General features: G+C 51.3%; 1 protein-coding gene across 1 annotated transcript in view; it reads left to right on the top strand.

Moving 5' to 3' along the window:
* Positions 1-11,432: 11,432 nt before the first annotated feature.
* LOC138401861 (E1A-binding protein p400-like) overlaps positions 11,433-25,030 on the top strand; it is a 70,534-nt gene continuing 56,936 nt past the window's right edge. Inside the window, exons 1-10 of the mRNA XM_069497493.1 lie at positions 11,433-12,749; positions 13,990-14,100; positions 15,210-15,297; positions 15,842-15,949; positions 17,910-18,286; positions 18,589-18,870; positions 21,929-22,114; positions 23,952-24,092; positions 24,182-24,260; positions 24,451-24,506. Coding sequence (XP_069353594.1) covers positions 11,433-12,749; positions 13,990-14,100; positions 15,210-15,297; positions 15,842-15,949; positions 17,910-18,286; positions 18,589-18,870; positions 21,929-22,114; positions 23,952-24,092; positions 24,182-24,260; positions 24,451-24,506 — 2,745 coding nt within the window. The remainder of the gene's footprint in view (positions 12,750-13,989; positions 14,101-15,209; positions 15,298-15,841; positions 15,950-17,909; positions 18,287-18,588; positions 18,871-21,928; positions 22,115-23,951; positions 24,093-24,181; positions 24,261-24,450; positions 24,507-25,030) is intronic.

The raw sequence follows: 25,030 nt of genomic DNA, 5'->3' as shown, positions 1-25,030 counted from the left end.
TACCAAACAGAAGGCATAATAAAATGACCTTTTTATATATTGTTTTGTTTTGTCTTTCATAAAAAACTAGTATTTAAGGTAAAATAAGGTGCTAGTTGTGTTTTCCATTTGTGTGAAGAAAAAACAAAACAAAAAGCAAAACAAGTAATGTTGGCGCAGAGGTTTTCTCTTGGCCCACTCCGTTAGTGGCTGTAGAAGGAACAGTGTGTGCCCAGGGGTCTTCCGAGAAAATCTTGTTGACAGAGTCCAAAGCCGCACGTGGAGGAAAGAACCGGTGCCAACCCATCCTTGGTGAGCTGCTGCCTTCACAGTGCCCATCTCTGTCCTGGAGGGCCACGAGGGCACGAAGCGCCCTTCTGTGCCCAGTCCACATGCCAAGGATGGGTGTGGGCACCTCTGTTCTCAGCTGCTCTCCACTGGGAACACCCCCAAGCAGGTAGCCCAGGAGTTGTTTACTTTCCTTTTGCTTTTGGACTAACTTTTGTTAAAAAAAAAAAGTTTCTGATTACAAAAAATAATGCATACTTTTGATAAAAAATGCATTTGATAAAAAATACACCATCCAAAGTAAAGAAGCACCCCAGAAGCCCATGTTTGGTTTTGATATCTTCTCTCCCACCACAGGAACGGGGGTGCGTGGGGCCCACGCCCTGCAGCACTGGGCTCCCAGCTCCCGACCTCCAGATGGCAAAGGCTGCGGGCCCTCGTGCGCATACTGGCATCTGCGGGTGATGGTGCAGACCCAGGGGTGCCGGGCAGTGAAGCACAGGCTGGCACTGAACCGTGTACCCACCAGGTGCTGGGACTGGGAGGACCACAGAGATGTCATCCTCAGTTTCCCCTCTGCCGAGGAGGTTGTGAAGATCTCATCAGGGGATGTCTGTGAAGCTGTCAACACCTGGTGCCGAACTCGGTGATTGTTTATCATTATTCGTGGGTGTGGCTGGGCAGGGCCTGCTGCTGAATCTGCCTAGCGTGCCTGTGGCAGCAGGGCCTGGGAGCAGCTGCTCTGCCCTTGAGCCGCTTCCGTGCCTTCCAGTGGAGGCCGGGCCCTGGGGCAAGTGACCGAGCAAGCAGCTGTCAGACCAGGGAGCCTCTGAGCCCCTGGGGCATGTTCACCTCCGGAGTGTGTGTGACAGCCGCCAGCACCCTCCTGCACACTCCAGACTTGGGGACAGGAGGGAAGATGGCGTGGCCATGGGGCGCCTGGCTTCGCTGTCCCCACATTCGTACCCTAAGGCCAAATTAATCTTCCCAGAGGTCTCATTTTACTGGATAAATTATGCCACATACTTTCAGTGGAATTTAGTGTAGCCACCCCAAGCAGGAGAGTGGAGCCACATATTCTGGGATGGAATACGTGGGTGTCGTTTGCCACAAGAATGCAACTACTTGTGTGCCTGGGTGTGCACAGAGTGTCCGGAAGTACAGTCGGCCGTCTGTATCTATGGGTTCCACATCCGTGGATTCAGCCAACTGCGGGTTGAAAATATGTGAAAAAAAAACTGCATCTGTCCTGAACATGTACAGACTCTTCCTTGTCCTCATTTCCTAAACGATACGCAATACTACTCGCGTGGCATTTACCCTGTACTAGGTGTGAGGACGAGTAATGGAGATGGTCTGCAGTGTCGAGGGACGGACACGGGTTGTGTGCGCACACCACGGCCTCCGCCGCCCCTTTGCGCGGGGACCCCAGCGTCCGCGGGGTCGGAGTCTGCAGGGCGCGCGCTGCCGCCTGGCGCACCTGCCTAAGGAGCTCGTCGCGCGCATTCGGAGCGCGGCCCATCGACAGCTTTCTCATCACACCCTACGGGGCCCGGACCGTTCATGGGGGCAGGTTCCGACCTGCTTGGCCCTCTGGGGCCGGCCGGGCCGCCTTCCCGCGCGGCGCGTCTGCTTCAGCACCGGTCGGGGGTAAATGCCCCCGTGGCCGCGCCCATCGCTCCTGGCAGCTCGCCCCACCCACCTGTCACTCACAGCCGCCCCCACACTGCGGGTTCCCGGCTGAGGGACGGGACGCGCCCGGTGGACGCGGGTGGCCGTCCGCGCCTGCTAGCGAGGGGACGAGAACGCGCGCGGACAGCGGGCGGGGGCGAACTGCGCAGGCGCGGACCTAGGCTCCGCCCGCCCGCCGGGTTCGGCGCCCCGCCCGCTTGGCGCCGATTGGCCCGACCTGCGCCTGCGCAGTGCCCCCGGCGGCTGCGCCTGCGCACTGGGCCCGGGCCGGCCGGCCGGTTGTGTCTGGTCTGGTGGGTGCACGCATACCCCTCGGCCGCCGCAGCGCTCGTCCGGGCCGGGAGCACACAGCCGCGTCTCCCGGCAGCCGCGGTGAGTGACGGCCCGCGTGCCGGCCGCCGGGGCTAGGCCGGGCGGGCGTGAGGGGCAGCCCTCCCCTCGCCCCGTCACCCAGACCGTTGCCCTCGGGACTCCCCAGCGGCGTCTCCACCCCCCGGGTCTGTCACCGGGGCCTCCCCCCTCATGATCACCGCCTTCATAACCGCCACTCCCCGTGACCGCCCCTCCCGAGGGACCGCCCCGTGGTCGCCCCCTCATGACCAACCCCCTCGGGGTCATCCCCCCTCGTGACCAACCCCCTCGGGGTCATCACCCTCGTGACCAGCCCCCTCGGGGTCATCCCCCCTCGTGACCAACCCCCTCGGGGTCATCCCCCCTCGTGACCAACCCCCTCATGACCCCCCCTCAGGATCACCCCCCCATGACTCCCCTCAGGACCCCCCTCGGGATCACCCCGTCATGACCACCGGTGACCATCCCCATGACCACCACCCGCCACCCCGTGGCCACCCCTCTCGGGGGGCCGCCCCCTGACCACCCTCCTGTGACCACCCCCCTCGTGACCGCCCCCCAGGGACCGCCCCTCCCCACTGCCTGCTTCCCTCCAGCCCTCTGACCGCCCCCCAGCGACGGCCCCCCCCCCCGGTGACCGCACCCCCCGACTGTCCCCTGTTGCCCCCTCAAGCGCTCCGAGCCCCTGGTGACCGGCCGGCGTGGTGACCGTTCGACCCTCCCCGTGACCACTCCGCCCTGGTGACCGCCGGCCCCTCCCCCCACGTGACCGTCCCCTCCTCGGTGACTGTCCCCCCAGCGGTTGCCCCTCTGGTGAGCACCCTCCCGGTGACCACGCCCTTCCTTCCCCCCCCGTCCCCCCCCCCCCGCGGCCACCCCCCTGGTGACCACCCGGCCCGCGACCGCCCCGCCGGGCCCCGCCCCCCTCCCCCCTCCCCGGGGCGGCCGCTGTCCGCGGTGCTGACGCGGCTGCCGGGCCGCGGTCAGGCCCCCGTCCCGCGAGGCGGCGCTGCTGCACGCCCGGAGCGCGCGCCCACGTCCACGCCGGCGTGGCGACACGCGCAGCAGCGCCCCCGAGGACTGGCCCCCACGCCCTGCGGGCAGACCTTCCAGAACAGGGTGTTCTCCCACAGTAGGAGGGAGGAAACCGCTCTGGGAAGATGCCGGCCTTGCCCGGGCGCTGAGTAAACGTCCCTCCTTACCGGACCGGACCGGTCCGCCGTTCCCCGTTCCCGGGCGAGGGCACCGGCAGGGGGTCCTGCGGGGCTTCGTGCAGCCCCCGTGAGCTGCTGGACTCCTTGCCGGTGGCTGCGCACCACGTGCCCCCTGGGTGGTGGGGAGCCGAGGCCAAGGGCGGCACCGTGGCGGGCGCCGAGCCAGGGCTGCTCCCGGAGCAGGACCCCCCCGCGTGCAGGACCCCCCTGCGTGTCCCAGCCCCCTCGTCCTCAGGGCGTGTCCCGGCCCCCAAGCGGACGGCTGAGCCCTGCACAGCACCGAACCCACATACACTGCGTTTCCCTGTACGTTCACCCACACCTGTGATAACGCTTAATGAGAGATTAACAACAGCCACTGAGAGCTAAAACATTACAGTGCACTGTAACAAACGTCATGGGAATGTGGTCCCGCTTCCTCAGAGTATCTCACTGTACTTTACTCACCTGTCGGAGCCTCTGTTGACTGCAGGTCACCGAAACTGGCCAAGGGGGGACGACTCTAGTTTCTTTCCCAACTCTGGGACTGAGGTTTAAAAACCTACTAGATTAAGTATTTGTTGAATGGAGCTGCCTAAGGCCTACAAAGCAACCACTATAACAAAAGTATTGCACCAACGTTCTGTCACCCTCTGCTAAGCCCGTAGACCTTAAAAATGTATAAACGCCTCGACTTGGTGTTCACATGGCAGTAGACAAATAGAACTCTCTCCTACAACACGTGACAGACTCGAGAAAAGACAGGTTAGAAGGCTAATGGTGTGACACAGAGGATGCACGTGCTCCTGGGTCCAGATCTTTTTGCTGGGCTGGGGATGCATTGTCATTGCATGGTCATTCTAACAGCAATCATTGTAACTGCTAAAGAATGTTTAAGTTTTAGTACTTTAACGTTGGTGACAATGCAGTGAAGGGTCTCCAGGACAACGGGATGCTCACTCATTTTTTGCTGATGTGATATTTACATATTTGAAAAGCATTAAAATATACAATTTGGGGGGGTAGCCCTGAGAAACATGGGGTGTGACACATTTTGAATAGAACAGAATGTTTTAGAGTGATTCCTGGTCCCTGAAAGTGTCAATGACACCTACTGCGTAGAGGAGAAGTGGCGAAGGGATGTGATCTCCCTAAAGTCAGGAGCCGAGGCGGAAAATCCACTTCCGATTTTGCTGTGCTTGTTTCATTCCAGTTGCTGCAGAAATAAATATTGTATATTTGTTTCCAGCTTACTTTTTGACTTAAGTCTCAAGATATTTTGGAAAATTTTGATTAGCCAAAGTAATTTTTTTGTACCTTGGAATAAGGCATATTTTAAAGTAGTTTCCTAATATTACAGAATACACCCTTGTACGAGTTCAAACAATGTAGGAAAACAAGAATCCCTTCTAGTCCTTCTGTGTCGTATCTACCCTCACTCCCACCTTTTTTCCCTCGCTTGGTTATCTGTTCAAGTCAGGAGAGAAACTGAATTCATTCTCTTTATGTTTGCCTGATAGTCCATAGAGAGGTTATACCATACTTAGCCAACCATTCACCGTTGATGGATTTTCATTTTTTGTCTGTTTTTTGCCATAAGTTAGAGTGAAATAAGCATTTTTCTTTTTCTTTTTATTTAATTAATTAAAGTTTTAGAAATGAGATCTCCCTCTGACGCCCAGGTTGTAGTGCATCATCATAGCTCACTGCAGCCTTGACCTCCTGCCTCATCCTCTGGAGTAGCTGAGACTATAGACGTACACCACCATGCCTGGCAATTTTTAATTTTTTTTTAGAGACGTGGTCTCATGGGTCTTGCTATGTTGCCCAGGCTGGTCTTGAACTCCTGGCCACAGTGATCCTCCCGCCTTGGCCTCCCTGAGTGCTGGGATTACAGGCCTGAGCCACCGCCCTGGCCAAGAGATCAGCCTTCTTAAACATGGGTCCTGGCACTTTCTCTTATTTCTATAGATTCCCATTAATGGGAACCAAATGGTGTTAATGGGCCAAGGGATACACATATGTAAAATTTAAATTTCAATAGTTAGAGCAGTTTACCTTCCTGAGAGTCACACAGGGCAGGACTCTATCTACATTTTTTGCCTGCTGAATGGGCAAAACCTACTGTCCCTGTGTTGCGTTTTCGTGACTGCCGAGGAGCCTCAGGGACTTTCCTCTTGACTCTTGCCCCTTGGAACTGCCTCTTTGGGAAACTGCCTGTCTAGTCCCCATTTCCTGCTGAGGTTTTTGTGTTGTTTGGTTTTTAATAATTTATAGGAGCTCTTTGTATAGTAGGGATGTTTACCCTTTGCAGCCATAAAATGTCGCGTACATGTTTCTCCTGATTTTTGTCTTTGTTGAGAACATCTTTTGTGTATGTTTTTCCTTTATAGCATCTGGATTTCCAGCTTTGCTTGTTAAGGTTTTTAACATCTCAGGGTTGTAGAAATACTCTCCTAAATTTTATTCCAATAAAGCCTTTTCCTCAAACCTCCATCCCTCCCCTCCGGGATAACATTCAGCTCTTTCTTCCATCTCAAATGGCATGGGCTGGGGGACTAGCTTTTAACTAGATGCCATTACCATTTCTTTTTTTTTTTTTATTTTTAATTGACAAATAATCATTATACATATTATATTTATGGGTACAATGTGATATTTTTAATATACGTTTACATTGTGGAATGATGAAACCATGTTCATTAGTAAATCCATCACCTCACATACTTCCCATTTTTTTGTTTTGAAAGCATTTAAAGTCTACTCTTTTAGTAATTTAAAAATATACAACACATTGTTATGTATTATAGTCACCCTGCTGTGCAGTGGGTGCTGAAGCGTATTCCTCCTGGCTAACTGAAACGTAGAGCCCTTCGATCAGCATCTCCCCTCTCCCCGTCCCACCGCAGCCCCTGTCACCCCCGCTCCACTCTCTCCTGCTGTGAGTTCCCCTGTGGTAGATTCCACACCCAGTGAGGCCATGTGGTGTTTGCCCTTCTGTGCCTGGCTCAGCTCATTTGACGTAACATCCTCCAGGTTCATCCGCGTTGTTGCAAATGACAGGATTTCCTTCTTCTTTGCTGCTGAATAGTATTCCTTTGTGGACGTACACCACACTTTCTCCACCCACTCACCCGCTGAGAGACACCTAGATTGGTGCCGTGTCTTGGCTGTTGTGACTAGTGCCGCAGGGAACGTGGGAGCGCAGGTATGGCTTTGCCACGCTGCTTTCAATTCCTGTGGGTATTTGCCCAGCAGTGGGATTGCTGGGTCATACGATAGTTCTCTTTTTAATCTTTTGAGGAAAAAATTTTCCCTAATGACTGTACTAATTTATATTCCCACCAACAGTGCACAAGGGTCCCCTTTCTCCACATCCTCACCGACACTTGTTGTCTTTGCTACTAGCCATCCTCACAAGAGTGAGGTCAGATGTCACTGTGGTTTTGATGGACATTTCAGTGATGATTAGTGATGACGAGCATTTTTTCATGTACCTGTTAGCTATTTGTTTGTCTTCTTTTGAGAAATATCTATTTATGTCCTTCTCCCATTTTTAATCGAGTTCTTCGTTTTCATGCTATTGAGTGGTTTGAATTCCTTATATGTTTTGGATGTTAGCCGCTTACTAGATAGATGTATGGTTCGTAAATACTTTCTCCCAATGCCACTATTATGTCTTAAATAAAGCATTCTTTTTTCCTTTAAAATAAAATGCCACTATCTATACATTTTTGGATCTTTTTCGGGACTTGGGATTCTTTCTTTCCTTCCTTCCTTATTTCTCTCTCTCTCTTTTGTGCCAAGAGCATCCTGCTTTTTTATTACAAAAGCTCTAGAATAAGTATGACTATTTTGTAAGTCAAGAACCTCAGTATTCTTATGTTTTGTTTTTCAAAACAGTATTTCCTTTTTTAAAACATATATTCTTTCACATGAGTTTTAAGATAATTTTTGCCAATTTCTAAAACAAAATAAAAGCCAAACTCATTGTGATTCTCTTTGGAATTGCATTACACATGCATGTTCATTTTTGAAGGCATGACATTTATGGTATTAAATCTTATTCAGGAACATGGTATGTTACTTTATCCAAGACTTTTTATGTCCTTTAATAAGACTTATGCTTTTCTTTGGGCTGTCCTCTACTTTTCTTGTTAAATGTTAAAATCTTTTGCCCATTGGAAAATGTTTTTTCAAACTGAGCTGGAGTACTTTTCTGGGTAGAAATTCTGCATCAGATATGTGATTTGAAAATATTTTATCCTAGTCTGTGGCTTGTACTTTCATTATTTTAATGGAGTCTTTTCATGAGTAGAAGTCCTAATTTTGATGAAGTCCAGTTTATTAGTTTTTTCTTTTATGAATCATGCTATTGTTTTTGTCTGTTGTGCAAAGAATGGATCAAAGTTCTTTTTTTTTTTTTTTTTGGCATATGGGTATCCAACTGTTTCAGCATCATTTTTGAAAAGACTGTCCTTTTTCCACTGAATTATCTTTGCACCTTTGTTGCAAATTGATTAACCATGTACGTGCGAATCTATTTTTTGGTCTCTCTGTTCTATACCATTGCTCTGTTTCCACACTGTCTTAATTGCTGTGGCTGTATATTGAGTGTTAAAGTCAGAAAGGCTGAATATTCCAGTGTCTTTTCCATAACTTTGGCTCTTCTAGGTCCTTTCAATTTCCTTATGGATTTTAGAATCTGCTTCTTAAATCTGTGAAAAGCCACCTGAGGTTTTGATTGACACTGCCTTCAATTTTTTAGATCAATTTTGGGAGAATTGACATATTAACAATATTGAATCTTCTGATTTATGAACATTATTTGTATCTTTTAAAATTTCTGTAAGATTTTGTGGTTTTGGTGTGCAGGTCTTACACATCTTTTATCAGATTTGTCCTTGAGTATTTCATATTTTTGATCTATCATAACTTTGAAATTTTTAATTGCTGATTGTTGTTAGTATGTAGAAATATAGTTTTTGTATATTGAGCTTGTATCTCGCTAAACTCACTTAGTACTTCTTTTAGCCTCTATTGTGGATTCCATAGGATTTTCTTGTAGGTGATTATTTTGTCTGAGAATGAAGGGTTTTAATTCTTCCTTTACAATCTGTATGTTTTTCGTGACTGATTGCACTGGCTGGACTCTCCACTGCGTTGTTGATCAGAAGTGCTGAGAGAGGCTCTCCCTTCCTTGTTCCTGGTCTCAGAGGGAAGGCATTCATCTCTGACCCTGGAGTATCATGTAAGCTGTTAGTTGCCCATAGATGTCCTTTGTCAGGTTGAGGAAGTTTTCTAATATTTTTAAAATTTTTTTAAATTGTAAGTGTCTTTTTTAATTGAAAAGCTAACAAACTGTCCAGTTACATTTCTCCCCCAAACCCCACAAACTGGGTGGTAACTAAGGCTCTAGGCAATATACTTAAAGCTAAGACAACTAAAAATTATGAAAAAAATAAGTCCTCAGATCCATACAGGCTAATCAACACCAACGGTTCTCCTTGACTCGAGGAGCCGAGAGACATTCTAATAACCCCACTCAGAGCACTTACTTCAAGTGGCCTTTCTCGAGTTCCCGACTCATAAATTAAGATAATATTTTGTTAACTCTATTTCAGAAAACTTTTTGAAGTTGTTTTATGTACACTGCCAACTTTTATAATAATAGGGCACTAAAGTTAACTGGATAATAAACTAAGTAGTTTATTCTTTTCTAAGTTTTCTGTGTAGAACCAGATTTCCATCTTGGATCTGTTTTTTTATTCCTGAAGTACTTCCTTTAACATTTCGTGTACTGCATGCCTGATGGTGGTGAGTTCTCTCAGCTCTGTATATCTGAAAAAAAATCTTTATTTTGTCTTTGTCTTTAAAAGATGTCTTAGCTGGGTATAGAATTCTCCACTGACAGCTGTTTCTTTCAGTACCTTAAAGATGCTGCAGGCTGCTTGCATTATTTCTGGTGAGAAATCTTTGTCTTTATTCCTCTGTTCTTGATATGTCTTTTTTTCTCTGATCGTTTTAAGATTTTCTCTTTATTTCTTTTAAGTAATTTGTGATGTATCTTGGTGTCATTTTCCCATGTTTTTTGTGGTTTTGGTTTGTTGAGTGCTAGGTCTCTGGGCTTATAGTTTTCATCAAATTTGGAAAAATTTTGACTGTTATTTCTTTACTTTTTTTTTGTTTTCCTAGTCTATCTCCTTCAGGGATTCCAGTTACATGTATATGAGGCTGCTTGAAGTTGCCCTTCAGCTCCGTGATGCTCTGTCTGTTGTCTTTTCTCTCTGTTTCATTCTGTAGTTTCTGTCATTGTATTTAAGCCCATTAGTCTTTTCTTCTATAGCATCTAATTTACTGTTAATTCAGGGCAGGCCCCACCTTCTGACCCCAGACCACTTTGGACTCTTTCCCACTATGGGTCCTGCTGGCCCGTCCCAGGCTGGGGTTTCTCTCAGGGGCTTCGGCTGAGCCCTCTCCCTTGGAGGCCACTGGGTCCCTTGGCCTCATTCCCTCACTAGTGGAAGAGGGTCTGGTTCTTGGAGTCCGCAGATGGGCTCCAGGGGCCGTTACCCCTTCTGCATAGACGTGTAAGCCGTGTAGCTGTGCTGTGGTGTGTGGTAAGAATGGCCTTCTCCCTGCCAACAGGCTTATGGGCTGCGGTCTCTCTGGCCGTTGGAGGGGTCTGTGCCGTACCCCTCGTGCACTTGTGTCCTGACTGCCCACCGGGGTGGAAGGGGGGCATCCTGCACCCCGGGAGGAGATAGTTCTCATTCCGCCCTGGAGAAACAGTACGACGGCACAGCAGGGCCTCCTGCTCAGTCTCTGGGGCTCTCAGCTTCGGTTGCTTCACTTTGGGGCAGAGCATGCCATGTTGTGTGGCCGTCCTGCCCACTGAGGGATGGTTAGCAGCCTCCAGGCCTCCACCCACCAGGTGCCAGTGACAGACCCCCACCGGGACAACTGAAAGTCTCCAGACATTGCCTGATGTCCCCGGGGCACAGTCGCTCCAGCAGAGAACCACTGACCTATCTCATCTTGGAAAGAGACTGTAACTGTTGTGTTTCCATAGGAATACAGATAACGTACAAATAAATTTTTGTATTTTGTCTTCCTTGCATCTTCTAATACATTATTATTTTACCAGTTCAGAGTGAATTACTATCCCTCATGTGCAAACTTTTGCCTACCTGGAGAAGAGTTTACTTAGTAAGGAAAAGCAGTTTTTAAAAAGATGCTTATTGTTTCCTGAATATAAAAATACCATATACTAATCATAGAACATTTAGAAACTGCAAAAAAGTGTAAAAAGGGAAAAAAAAGATTATAATCCATCTAACCCAGAGATAACCACCTGTTAACACATTTTGAGTCTTTTTATCAACATTTTAAAATTACTTTGTATCTTGACTTTTTCCATTTGAAATCTGACACATTTCATTTCTCGAGCCCTCATTGTAAGTTTCCTTGGCTTCATTCACCTGACCCTCCTGGCACCTGGCTGTGCACCTGCCCCACAGGTCAGCTGCTGTCATCCTCCTGTTGGTGGCACTGCTGTTGTCACCTGCTTCCTGCCATCTGTGTTAGCATCAGCTTCAGCACCGCTCGCCTGCAGCACTGAATAAGCAGATACTGTAGTTCATGCAAAATTTGATGTAAGAAAGTTACTGAACATCTCCCGCTGAGTGGTATTTTAATCTGGAATTATTCCATCTTAAGTAACGATTTTGTGTCCAACTTCTGTTTGCCATGGCAGTGCCTGGTCCACTCCTGGGGCAGGTCGCCAAGGTGCTGTGTTCTGCCCTTGACCAGTAGTGGACCTTCTAGGTGCCCCCTGCAGCACTCAGAAAGACTCGGAGAAATCACATTGCCTCACCGAATTTTAACTTTTCTGCATTTGTTTAGAAATCATTTCATGAAGAAGCCATAATGCACCATGGCAGCGGCCCTCAGACTCCTCAGCGCCACGTCCAGAGGCCCAGGTCCTTCACCGGCAGCGAGGGAGAGGAGCAGCCGGCCCACTCAGATCCACCCCCGTCCCCTGCCACACCCTTCGCCCCCTCGGCCAGCCCCTCTGCACCCCAGTCCCCCGGTTACCAGATCCAGCAGCTGATGAGTCGGAGTCCCGTGGCCGGGCAGAACGTGAACATCACCCTGCAGAGCGTGGGGCCCGTCGTCGCAGGAAACCAGCAGATCACACTGGCCCCTCTGCCGCTCCCCAGCCCCACCTCCCCAGGGTTCCAGTTCAGTGCGCAACCGAGGCGGTTTGAGCATGGGTCTCCGTCGTACATTCAAGTCACTTCACCCCTGTCCCAGCAGGTCCAGACACAGAGCCCCACGCAGCCCAGCCCCGGGCCGGGACAGGCCCTGCCGAGCGTGCGTGCGGGCGCCCCCGGCCCCGGGCTGGGCATCTGCAGCAGCAGTCCCACGGGAGGGTTCGTGGACGCCAGCGTGCTCGTGAGACAGATCAGCTTGAGCCCGTCCAGTGGGGGCCACTTCGTGTTTCAGGAGGGCTCGGGACTCACCCAGATCGCCCAGGGAGCCCAGGTGCAGCTCCAGCACGCGGGAACCCCCATGGCGGCACGAGAGCGGCGACTGTCACAGCCTCACGCACAGCCAGGTGGCACCATCCACCACCTGGGACCCCAGAGCCCTGCGGCCGCTGGTGGGGCTGGCCTGCAGCCCCTGCCGGGCTCGGGCCACATCGCCACAGCCAGCTTGCCCCCCCAGATCAGCAGCATCATCCAGGGGCAACTGATCCAGCAGCAGCAGGTGCTGCAGGGGCAGCCGCTGGCCAGACCGCTGGGCTTCGACAGGACCCCCGGCGTGCTGCTCCCTGGGGTCGGGGGCACGTCTGGGTTCGGGATGACGTCCCCGCCCCCACCCACCAGTCCTTCCAGGACCGCCATGCCCCCAGGCCTTTCCAGCCTTCCACCCTCGTCCTCGGGGAGTGCCGGAGTGAGGAAGGCCCCCAGGAAGTTGGAGGAGATCCCGCCGGCCTCTCAGGAGATGGCGCAGATGCGGAAGCAGTGCCTGGATTACCACTACAGAGAGATGGAGGCTCTGAAGGAGGTCTTCAAGGAGTACTTGATCGAACTGTTTTTCCTGCAGCATCTTCAAGGGAATATGATGGATTTCTTAGCTTTCAAGAAGAAACTGTATGGACCGCTTCAAGCCTATCTCAGGCAGAATGATTTGGACCTTGAGGAAGAGGAGGAGGAGCAGTCTGAAGTCATTAACGATGAGGTAATGTTCTCATGTGACTCCTTGTTGTGGTGGCCAGTGTTCCCTAACGTTTGATCTCAGGGTTTTCCATTGTGCGAGAAGACACCACACCTTCCAAGGAAGAGAACCCTTCTAACAGCTGGTCTCCTTCAGGGTTGGATAAGCCGGCCTCACTCGGGCGTGGGTGTCCCATGGGGGACGTCCATGCTCAGAATCTCCTGCTCCAAGCACTGCTGAGTCACTCCCACAACCTACTGAAACGCCCCAAATTCCCACTTCCACGTCAGAATTCCCTCCTTTGGGGTCACGCTTAAAGGCCTCAGCGCCTCCTGTCAGCACTGATTCCCTCCTGAGGCTGCTGCCTTTAACCAGTGTCAGCCATTTTAGGCATATTGATTAGCAGTTGCATTGCAGGTTCCTGAAGTAGTAAGAAATGTTTGTGCATTTTATTCAAGCACACTTACTTGATTATGGAGTTAACTTATTTGATTTCCCAAAGAATTTAATTACGGTAAAATACATAGAGGATGAAATTTACCATCTTACTCAATTATTTTTACAGTGTTAGTTTCTTCTGGGATACTGATACATGTTTAGGTTTCGTTTTTATTATGTATGATGTGTGTTTGTTTATAATTAGCCTTCTGGACATATGTAGCCGGAAGGACCAGTTTCTGTTTTTGCATCTCCATCTGTGAGCTTTTTAGGTGTAAAGTGCTGTTTGACTTTGAGTTCATTTAATTTAAGGGTGTGTTCCCTGTGAACACCCCGGGCTGACACAGTTAATTTCTCTCCGAAGACCTTTTGTTTGCTTTGCTTTACTTTAGGAGGTGTGTTATGACACAGATGCAGATTAACTTGCCATTCTGCTTCAGTAGTTCAAAGTATGCCTTTTAGACACAGCACATCTTCCCTGTGAGTGTTTTCCTGCTTCTCCCCCACGTGCCCTCCCTGCCCCCGGCAGACCGGCCCAGGGCTGGCCGGGGCCCAGACCTGTGTAACACAGCCTGACCTTGGTGCCTGCCAGCTGCGAATGAAGTTTTTCCATGGGGCCTAAGGCTCCCGCTGTGCAGGCCCCAGATGTGTCCTTCCCAGCCCCTGCTCATCAGCCACCACAGAGGACCACGCGCCCTGCGCAGCTGACACGGCCTTCTACAGCGAGGCCCACCCGCTGGGTGTGAGATGCAGGTATTGGTCAGCGTTGAAAGAGTTTAAAATCATTCTCCCTTTCTCCTCCCTTCCTTTCGTTATCTCCTCTTAGGTGAAAGTTGTGGCAGGAAAGGATGGGCAGACTGGGACCCCCGTCGCTATAGCAACCCAGCTCCCGCCAGAGGTTTCTGCTGCCTTTTCCTCCCAGCAGCAGCCGTTTCAGGTACTTGTCCGTGGTTCTCAAACGTGGCTTCCTCCCAGGGTTTCCTTATACGGATTTGGGGACTTGACATTCTCTGGCGGAATCCAGAAATTTTCCAAGAGCGGGTCCTCCGCGGTTAAAACGTCGTCTGTGGAAGACGTTGCGGGGCTCTTAGTTTCGGTGCATTGAATTCTGCTATTTTTTTTCCTGCTGTTGCTGAGATGAAAAAGTGTGTGTTTGGTCACTGGTTCTGTTAACTTTTTTACTTGAATGTTTTTCATTTGTCTTTGCTTTTCTGATATATTTGCCTTTTTTTTTTAATGCTTTTGTGTGATTGTGGCTTCTTTGCGATAGGCTTTTCTCCCCTCTTCCCCTGTCTTGATCTGCTTTTTTAAAAAAGAAGTAAATTTTCTGAGTTATTTTCTTGCTAGAGTGGGTTGATTTTAAACATGTTTTAAGGGATGAGTAGCAAAAACCAATGATTTTAGATTTCAGAATATGAGGAAGTGCCTGGAAACCACTGCTCTGTTATTACATTCCTATACACTTAAAAAATGTTTGAAAAATGATGGTAAAATATACATAACAAAATTTACCACTTTAAGCATTTCTAAGTGTACAGGTCAGTGACATTAAGTATGTCCACATTGCTGTGCCACCATCGCCACCATCCAACTCCGGAACTTTTTCATCTTAAGTGAAACTGTGTCCCCATGACACACCAGCTCCCGAGCCTCCCCCAGCCCCTGGCAACGTCTGCGCCACTTTCTAAGAGTTTTGACTGTGCCAGGGACCCCACGCGGGTGCAATCACACAGCATTTTTTTGACTGGCTTATTTCACTTCAAATAGTGTCCTCAAGTTTCATCTACATTGTAGCATGTGTCATAATTTCTTTCTTTTATTTTTTATGACAAAAAATTTTTTTTGTAGAAAAGCAATGATAATGGTTTTTTTTTTCTTTCTGTCAGATTTGAAGGCCAATGTGGAGTTTTGGGGAATCAATCTATAATCACCGGCTGGTAGCACTAGGCTGTGGTATCTTGTTCTTAGAGACTGAAGAGCTGGTGAGAGAGGCTCGTTTTGAAGTCCGTGGACACTCACACTTCTGTAACTTTTGTCTTCTAATAGCAAATGCACACAGGGACTCCAGGGCCTGGAAATGTGAATTCCATGGAAATTGAAGCATTGAAGAGACAGCAGACACTGACGCCAACGGGTATGTAGCAATAGACCCCTATCAGGCAACCCAAACTCTGCAGGCCCCTTTAGCCTCCTAGTGCCCAACATTTTTTGTTTTAAGTCATCCAACAAATACATATTGAGTGGCTTTTGCAGGCCCGTTCCCAGTTCTTAGTGAGGACGGGGTTGTTCCGGCAGTGAGCGCACTGCGCAGAGGCTCGGCAGGCTGGCCCCGGGCAGGCTGGCATCGCCGATGGCCGTACCTGGGCCTCAGCTCTGCTCTCGGGAGCTTTCCTGCACTAACCAGGTGTGGGTGTGCTCTCGGGGACTGTCCAGGTCCACCCCTTGGCTGCAGGACCCCAGGGGGGCATGCTGCCAGCAGTGGGAGTGAGGGCAGGACAGGTGAGACAGGTGGTCCCAAGAGCCCAGCAGGGGTGACCGTGGCCGTGGTGTTCTGCTCGCTGTGCATTCTGTGAGATGCAGCGTGCTGCACGTCTGGTAAAAGCAGGGACGATGTAGTGTGAGCTCTGCAGATGGAGCCTGCCTCGCTGACTTGCTCTGTCTTTGGATCCCACACACAGATTCTCCTAAGAGGCCTCGACTTGAAGTGGGCCGTCCTGGGACAGGCTTCCAGCACCCCGGGGTGGCGTCAGGAGTTCCTCTGCAGCAGTTGATGCCGACAGCACAAGGTACCTGCGTGCGGAAGGCCTGGCGGGCGCTGGCCCAGGGCACTGGCGCAGAATGGGGGCCCAGTGGATTTGGGGCCACTCCAGATGCTGCCGTGTGTGAATTGTCTTTTGGCTAATTAGGCCTTCGTGCCTGTTTTGTTACCCAGCTGTGTGTACAAGCTGACAGTTTATCCTACAGTTCATTTAAACCAAACCAAAAAGAATTTTAATGTATTTTCCTAACTTTTTCTGAATAGAAGCATGCTTATTTTCTCTGTAACGATCTCTCCTAATGCTGCTCCTATCGGGTGGTTCCATGTGATGCTGTTTAGTTTGTTGCGTGGCTGCAGCGCTTGGGCGTAGGCACAGGGGAAACGGCTCCCCCACCGGGCAGCTCTGGCCCCGGGGCAGGTTGCCTCGCCGGTCTCAGCTGCCTCGTCTGTGACATGGGAACAGCAGCAACACGCGAGTTCGCTGTGCAGATTCGATGCTGTTCTGTCTGTAGAGGGCTTGGCACGGTGCTGTGCTGTGAGTACACAACAATGGGACTTAACATGATACTGGGAGATTAACATATTCAATACATTTGACAGCAAACTTAACTTTTAGAAGCTTGCATTGCTAATAGAATAGACATGTAGTTTTAAGGGAAACATGTCAGAAAATACTGACTGTGTGTAAATACAGAGGGATCTCTGCACAGAGACCTTGTGTAGCTCCTGTGTGTGACAGAAGGCGGACGTCTTTGCTATCCGGGACAGTCACGCGTGACATCCCTGTGTCCAGGAGCATGTGGGGGCGGAGGGTGCGGCTGTGGGGCGGCAGGTTCTCTTTGCCTCCCCAGCTCTTGCTTTGGCCCAGGCTCAGCGGCCCCGGCAGGGAGGCCTGTGCCACCCGCAAGCTGGCCGCGTGAGGCAGGGTCTGCCCCGTGGGCACACAGGGTGGTGCTCAGGAAGCTGATCCCCATGTCCTGAGGTGGACACCACCCAGGAGTGGGGACAGACGCCGTCAGGCCTGGCAGGTGGGGCCTGGCGGTGGAAGCAGCCCCTTAGGGTCGAGCAGTGCTGTGCACGCGGGCTGTGTGGCGTGGGCAGTAATGGCAGAGGCAGGAAGAGGTGGCCGCGTTGGGGCTTGGGCTGCCGGCCCCTGCCTCGTGGTGGAGAGAGGAGGGCGCGGTGTGCGAGCGAGGCGGCTCACCCGCCGTGGCGGGTTCGGCGGGTTCTCGCGTTGCCTTCCCCTCTGGCCTGCGGAGCTGCTGTCTCGAGTGGGGGAGAAGGAGGTCGGTTCAGGACAGGGGGCCTGAAAAGGAAGGTGGGTCCAAATCAGCAGTTTAGCCACTGCCTAGATTCTAGAAATTTCCATTTTTTTAGTTATTAAAGGTAAAATAAAAATTTTTTTATATAGGCCACTTTTAGAACTTTTAGAACTGGTACAACTGCTATAAAAATGATTTTAAAAACCTCTGTGATCATGTCCTGTGGTAGTGTATTTCCTCCTCAAAATAATTCATGTTTTATTTGTTCAAGTTGTTTGGGTTTTTGTTTTACGGTGTGTGCACGTTCAGCGGCACTGGGTACATTCATGGTGCCGTGCAGCCATCACCACATCCATCTCCAGAACTTTCCATCTTCCCAACCGAAGCTCTGCCCCCAGGAACGCTGGGGTCCCCACACCCCGTTGTCCTCCTGTCTCTGCGACTCCAGGTTCCTCCTGCGAGTGGGCCACGCGCCATCTGGCCTGTTGCACTTAGCAAACGTCCTCAGTGTCACCCACGTGGTAGTGCGTGTCAGGACGCCCCTGGCTTTGCAGGCTGATGTTCCAGTGTGTGTAGCCTGTGTCTTGTTTATCCGTCCCTCCACCGAGGGACACTTGGGGAGGTAACTGGTTTGGGGAGCAGTGGAACCCTTAGTCTCTTGAGCTCACTTTCTGTTACACTTTGAAATATTGGGGGAACCCGGTTTGATCCTCTCTGGGTTTGCAGGAGGAATGCCCCCTGCCCCTCAGGCCGCGCAGCTCACTGGACACAGGCAGAGTCAGCAGCAGTACGACCCCTCCACGGGGCCTCCCGTGCAGAACGCCGCCAGCCTGCACACCCCGCCGCCGCAGCTGCCCAGGAGGCTGCCCCCTGCCGGCGTCCCCACCGCGTCTCTGCAGACCTCCCAGCAGCTGGTGACAGAACCGCAAGCACAGTCCCCGGGCCAAGGAAGGACCCAGCAGCCAATGGCACCCCTGCCGCCGCTCCTGCCTGGCCGGCTCTCGGTCCCCTCTCAGCAGGCCGCGCAGCCGGCCCTCCACCTCCCAGCCCAGGGACAGGCAGCTCCCCTCGCCTGCCAGCCCCAGCCTGCCGTGCTGTCCCAGGTACGCAGTGGAGCTGCCCTTCAAACCCAGGCATGGGCGTGTCCTGAAGTGGTTCTCGCGAGACCCACGTGGGCCGTCGTGCCAGAGTTCTCGGGGAGTTGTGCATATGTGAGCCTTTGGTAAATTTAAGGGGCTAGGTCTAACTTGATAAATGTTTTTCATCTATTAGGCGCTTAAAGTTTTGTGGTCAGGTCCATAAGTCAACGTTTTGGGTAAAGGTTTTAGTGGAGTCGAGAATTTAACGAGGTATCTGACTGGTGGGGTTTGCTGACGCTGTGAGGAACCACTTCTCTCCTGGACAGACGCTGTTGCTGGTGCGGCCCTCGGGGGATCCTGCCCCAGCGTCCGCGCCTGCCTCGGCCAGCGCTGCGCCTGCCCCGTCCCCTCCACCCTCGGCTCCCGCAGGCACGGCGCCCCTTTCCGTGTGCGCCCTGCAGACAAGCAGCAGCCCCCCAGCAAGCCACAAAGCACCGTCTCCGGATGCGTCTAGGGCTGCAGTCCCTCGAGCTCAGGACACAGCCCCCGCCTCGGCAGCGCAGCCGCAGGAGAGCTCCCAGGACAGGATCGCAGAGCAGATCAAGCAGGTAGGGGGTCCGGTCGTCACCGGGAGAAGCCATTTGTTGCTCAGCTGTTTAAATAAATTGGAAATTGAAAGGTCTGCCTAGATTTCTTAGTATGGCAGACCGTCATGAAAGAAACCTTTTGAAAATTAGCCTCACCTGCTTCTCTGGTGCTTCTCTGGCAGCAGCTCACTCAGCGGCGAGGGTGAGGGGCCTCAGGTGTGCAAAGGCAGCCGGGCACCTGTGGGGGCTGCGCCTGCTCGGCGCGCACTTCTCTCCTCTACTCCTCACCTCACTCTGTCCCTGCACGGTGCTTGCCTTGTGGTCATCGTCAGCCTGGGAGCAGGGAGGGGCCTCATGGTTTTTAGTGCTTAGCCAGAAAAGGTACACAGTTTTACCTTTGAGGTTTATAGTTTTTTTTTTTTTCTTTCGGAGACAGTCTGGCTCTGTTGCCTGGGCTAGAGTGCCGTGGCGTCAGCCTAGCTCACAGCAACTTCAAACTCCTGGGCTCAAACGATCCTCCTGCCTCAGCCTCCCAAGTAGCTGGGACTACAGGCATGCGCCACCACGCCCAGCTAATTTTTTCTATTTTTAGTTGTTTGGCTAATTTCTTTCTATTTTTAGTAGAGACGGGGTCTCGCTCTTGCTCAGGCTGGTCTCGAACTCCTGAGCTCAAGAGATCCTCCCGCCTGGGCCTCCCAGAGTGCTAGGATTACAGGTGTGAGCCACCGCGCCCGGCCGCCAATACTTTTTTAATGATGTTTTAGGTATGATTAATTTTTATCATTTAGTTAATAGAAATATAATATTTGTTCATCTGGCCAAAAAAGTTTTACTTGCTTTAAATGTTTTCTTTGATGTTTATTTTTCACATAGTTAAGGTTTTTAGGTATCTTTCCATTATGATTAAAACAGACTTTGTATTATTTCAATTTTTAAAAATTTGCTTAAGTTTGTCTGTGGCTTGGATTAGAATGTAGTCTGCTGTGGTGCTTGAATTCTGCTGTCTCTGGGTGGAGTGCGGTGGGCTGTGTTGCCGGAGTCCCCTGCATCTGGTGGATTTCCTAGCAGCCTCTTCTGATGGCTGAGGAGAATGTCGAAGTTCCAGCAACAATCACACCTTAGTCTCTTCAGTTCTGCCAGGTTTGCTTGATGCCTGGGGCAGCTCTGTTGTCGGGTGCACACATGTCCCAGATTGTGGTGTCTTGTGCACTGACCTTTCCTCGCTGCCAGTGATGCTCCGCTCTGACCTCTCTGTCTGGAGACGCAGTCGCCACTCGCTCCAGCCTTCTTTCGACTGGTGCTTGTGTCTTTTCCGTCCCTCTGCTCTTGGCACGTGTGGGCCTTTCTGGTTAGAGTGGGTTTCTCGTAGACAGCACGTAGTGCTGCAGTCTGACAGTCTCTTTTAACTGGGTGTTCAGACCATCTACGCTTGCTTCGGGGGTTACGCCTACCTTACCTTTCGTGCTCTACTCAGAGTTGGTATTTAACCATGGCAAGGGGTGTAGAAGCCCTAGAACCACACAGCCCTTCCCTGCCGACCGCGGGTCGCAGTCGCCCCTGGGAACCCACCAGACCAGGTCATGGCCGTCGTTATCTCCAGTCTGCTCCCCATTAAATCCAGCGAAGTTTCACTTCAAATATCGTATTTTCAGTTCTAAAAACTTTTTATAAACTCTTTCTTTACATTATTTCCTTTTCTGTGCTGAAAATGTCTCTCTTCTTGTTCATTCCAAGTGCTCACAGACAAGCTTAACAGCTAGAGCTGCTTTAAAGTCTTCCCATCATCCCAGCCTCTGGGGCATCTCGGAGGTGGCGTCTGTGGATTCCGTTTTTCCGGTTCTTGGTATGTCAGGTAATTTCGGGTTGCACGGTGCTGTGTTGTGTAGCCCCCGCATCCTGTTACACAGACACACCTCTGAGGCGCTGCGGGCTGGGTCCAGACCAGCACAATAAAGCAGTATTGCAATAAGCAAGTCACATGAATTTTTTGGTTTCTCAGCGCATATAAAAGGTATATTTATACCTTACTGTAGTCTATTCGGTGTACAATAGCGTTACGTCTAAAAGCAATGTACATACCTTAATTAAAAATACTTATTTGCTAAGAATGCTAACAATTACCTGAGCCTCAGTGAGTCATGATCTTTTCGCTGGTGGAGGGTCTTGCCTCGGTGCCGACGGTGCTGACGGTCAGGGTGGGGGCTGCTGAAGGCCGGGGCAGTTTCTTGAAATAAGACAACAGTGGAGTTTGCTGCATCGATTGACTCTTCCTTTCATGAAAGATTTCTCCGTAGCCAGCAGTGCCGTTTGATACCATTTTACCCACAGGAGAACTTTGAAATTGGAGTCAATCCTCTCAAACTCTGTCACTGCTTTGTCAACTAAGTTTATGTCATATTCTAAATGCTTTGTTGTCATTTCAACAGTGTTCACAGCAGCTTCACCAGGGGTAGATTCCATCTCAAGAAACCTCTTCTGTTCGAGTTTTTCATGAGATTAGAGCAATTCGGTCCCATCCTCAGGCTCACGTCTAACTCTCGTTCTCTTGCCGTCTCCACCACATCTGCAGTGACTTCCTCCACTGAAGTCTTGGCCCCTCAAAGTCATCCATGAGGGTCGGAATCAACTTCTTCCAAACTCCTATGAATGTTGCTATTTTGACCTTTTCACGTGAATCATGAAGGATCTTAATGGCATCTGGAATGGTGACTCCTTTCCGGAAGGCGCACTGGGCAAGGAGTCAGGACAGCTCAATATTGTTCAAAACTTGTCACTAGCGAGTGGGGAGACACTGGACGAGTTGCAGCTTTTCTCTGCGGTTCTGTTTTCCTCTCGGTCGCACAGGGGCCATAGTAACTCCTTATTTAGATTATGAAATCATTGCGAAGCTAAACATCAGTGCGCAAGGGGCGCCGGGTAGTTAGAACAGCGCAGCTGGTGGCCGTGGGGGGCTTGAGGCCTCCAGACCGCAGGGGGCGTTGCAGTCACCCGCCTTCCCCCGCCCAGTACCGTAATCTAAGTGAAGGGGTTGGGCTTTGCGGCTCTGCGGCTCGCAGACAGCCCTGCCCCTGCCTTGCAGGAGAACCAGGTCCACCAGCGCGTAGCGGAGCTGAGGAAGGCAGGCCTGTGGTCGGCGCGGCGGCTGCCGAAGCTGCAGGAGGCCCCGCGGCCACGGTCGCACTGGGACTGTCTGCTGGAGGAGGCGCAGTGGATGGCCACGGACTTCGCCCAGGAGCGCAGGTGGAAGGTGGCCGCCGCCAAGAAGGTGGGTTTACACGGTGCATTTTGTGGAAACCACAGCATTGGACAGAATGGAAGAGTTCTGTTAGGTAAAAGAAGACTTCTAAATTTAATATGGCGAATCTAGTGTTTGGGTTTTCATTACTAACTAAGACTTTACGTGACTGTAAGTTTTTATATCCTTTAAATGCTCAGTGTTTGTTAGGCGCGAAGTTGGAGCGAGGCTCTGTACCTAGAGATGTGTAAGGTACAAGTAGACAGGACTGGGCGTGGTCCCTGCCTCTCAGACGCTCGGTGGTCAGCGACAGTGAGGTGTCTGCGAGGACATGCATGTCTGTGGCACACACGGGCAGCAAGGCATGCTCTGCACAGCACAGGAGTGGTGGGACACTGGGTGAGAGACCAGAGGGGAGGCTGCTCATGCTTGGTGGCAGGTACAGCAGTGACCTTGCTTGACTTGGGGCTTAAAGCACTTCTGGGCAGAGAAGCAGTGGCGTGTGGCACGTGGGGCAGGTGAGGAGCTGAGGAGCAGGAAGCTGTTTGCTTGGCAGGATTGCAGAGCCGGTCAGGTAAGGCGGGCAGACAACTGTCAGGACACGGAGGACCTGGCACGGCTTTATTTGGTTTTCCCAGGGAGCAGCTGACCGGAGAGTGACAGTTGAGGGCCGAGGGTGGAGTCAGTGCCAGACACTGTGGGGCTGGAGATGCCCCTTCTCGTGTGGACGTGCCAGAGCGGGATCGGCTCCTGGAGGGGTAGTGTGGAGTGTGGGTTAACCCAGCAGCGTGTGGAGAGTGGTCCTTTGGGGGTCGAGGGCTTTGTTGGGGGTAGACAGGGCAAGAGGAGTTCAGGCTGCACATCTGGGGTGGACAGGCCGCCTGGGCTGCTGTGGCTCCATGCAGCCCGCTGGCCGCTGGGCACACCCAGGGTGGCCACGCCTGGGCTGGAGCCGGCAGGGCTGCAGGTGGACTCGAGGGCCCTCTGCTTGGCGTGCTGTTGAGGCCGAGGAGTGGATGGACGGGGCAGGTGAGGGTGGAACGAGGGCAGGAGGCCTCCCAGGCTGTCGCAAGCTTTAGAGAGTGCGCCCGTCCTGCCTTCCCCTGGGTGTCTGATCCCCCAGTGTCCACTTGAGCTTTGTCCACTTTCGGACACTTCCTGCCACCGGCATTTCCCCTGTGGCCATGGCACAGCCTTGAATTACTTTTGTTCTTTTTTTTTTTTTTTTTTTCTTTTTTTTTTGAGACAGAGTCTTGCTTTGTTGCCCGGGCTAGAGTGAGTGCCGTGGCGTCAGCCTAGCTCACAGCAACCTCAAACTCCTGGACTTAAGCGATCCTACTGCCTCAGCCTCCCGAGTAGCTGGGACTACAGGCATGCGACACCATGCCCGGCTAATTTTTTGTATATATATATTTTAGTTGTCCATATAATTTCTTTCTATTTTTAGTAGAGACAGGGGTCTCACTCTTGCTCAGGCTGGTCTCGAACTCCTGACCTCGAGCGATCCACCCGCCTCGGCCTCCCAGAGTGCTAGGATTACAGGCGTGAGCCACCGCGCCCGGCCTTGAATTACTTTTGAACAGGGGCCCTGTAACAATTGTTCATATTTTATCTGGCCATTAACTGAAGTGTCTTTGGCTGATAATAAGGGACATTTTCTAGGAGAATATTCATTTCACTGTTTAATATTGAGGGTCATTAGAACTGTTGATTGAGGCAGTGTGAGAAATGGGAACTAGAAATGAAAGTAGCAGACTTTCTTGGGAATTCTTCCCCAATGAATATGTGTGTCGAGTGAAGCACTGAGAGGTTTTCTTCTCACTGTGAGCTTCTCAAGGTGCTCACGGGCCGTGTGACCTTTGTGCAGATGGTGAGGACGGTGGCCCGGCACCACGAGGACAGGCGGCGCAGCGCGGCCAAGGCCAGGACCGAGCAGCAAAGCAAGCTGAGGCGCATCGCCGCCTCCATCGCCAGAGAGGTCGAGTGTTTCTGGTCCAACATCGAGCAGGTGAACACGCTTTCCTCTGAAATTCACCCTCAGGTTTTAACTTGGGAACCGGCAATGTTGTGTTTTAATTGATGGTTTTCTTCTTTTAGGTAGTAGAGATTAAACTGCAAATTGAATTTCAAGAGAAACAAAAAAAGGCATTAAATTTGAATAAATATTCAAAAAGAGGTAACTAAGTTAATTGAAATATCATGTACTTATTCAAAAAAGTAGTCTGTGATTTTTTTTATAGTCGTGGCACCCCACCCTCAGGGAGAACTGTTAGGATTCACCGTTGCGCTCAGCACAACAAACTGCCCTTGCTTGGTGGTGTGGGGTGGACCGAAGTCTCACAAACACTGTGCGTTACTGTCCGCAGGGAGGGACTCCAGAGCATGGGAAGCGAGCGCCCGACTTGGCAGTAAAAGCGACATGGTGAGTGTTTCGATCGCTCTCGTTGACGGGTTTCAGGGCTGGTGTCCTTGTCGGACGACTCTGGGAACCAGTCTCCAGCTGTCTGTCCTCTGGTCTGCCCTCCAGACAGGACAGATCTGGTCACGATCTTTGGGACCACCCAGAAAGAGTCAATTTCAAGAATGAATTTTCTTAGGGCGACTTTGAATCGCAGCAGAAATGTGAGGTCTTGCCCTTGGTTTCCACCCAATCTCCCTTGGCTCTGGTGTTTGGCTCTCCTGTCTCCTGAGTCCTTGCTTCCATCCCTGAACTTACAGTGACTGGTGACAGTGGAGGTGGAGGTGACCTTGTGTCCAGTTAGCAGGGCAGCAGCGTGTGGCTCATCCTTTTAGGTGCAAGTCTAAGACCCCCAGAGCTCAGACAGCCAAACCACTTCGCTCCGTGTGGCATAGACCCATTTTGTAGCAGAATGACCTGGGCGGGGGCCGGGCTGGTGTCGTCTGTCCCGGTTGCGGGTCTGCCAGGGGGCTTCGCTGCACACGTCA

Source organism: Eulemur rufifrons, chromosome 21 (assembly GCF_041146395.1).
Source record: "Eulemur rufifrons isolate Redbay chromosome 21, OSU_ERuf_1, whole genome shotgun sequence".
In the NCBI taxonomy this organism is placed as follows: domain Eukaryota; kingdom Metazoa; phylum Chordata; class Mammalia; order Primates; family Lemuridae; genus Eulemur; species Eulemur rufifrons.
This window is presented reverse-complemented; position numbering and strand designations above follow the sequence as displayed.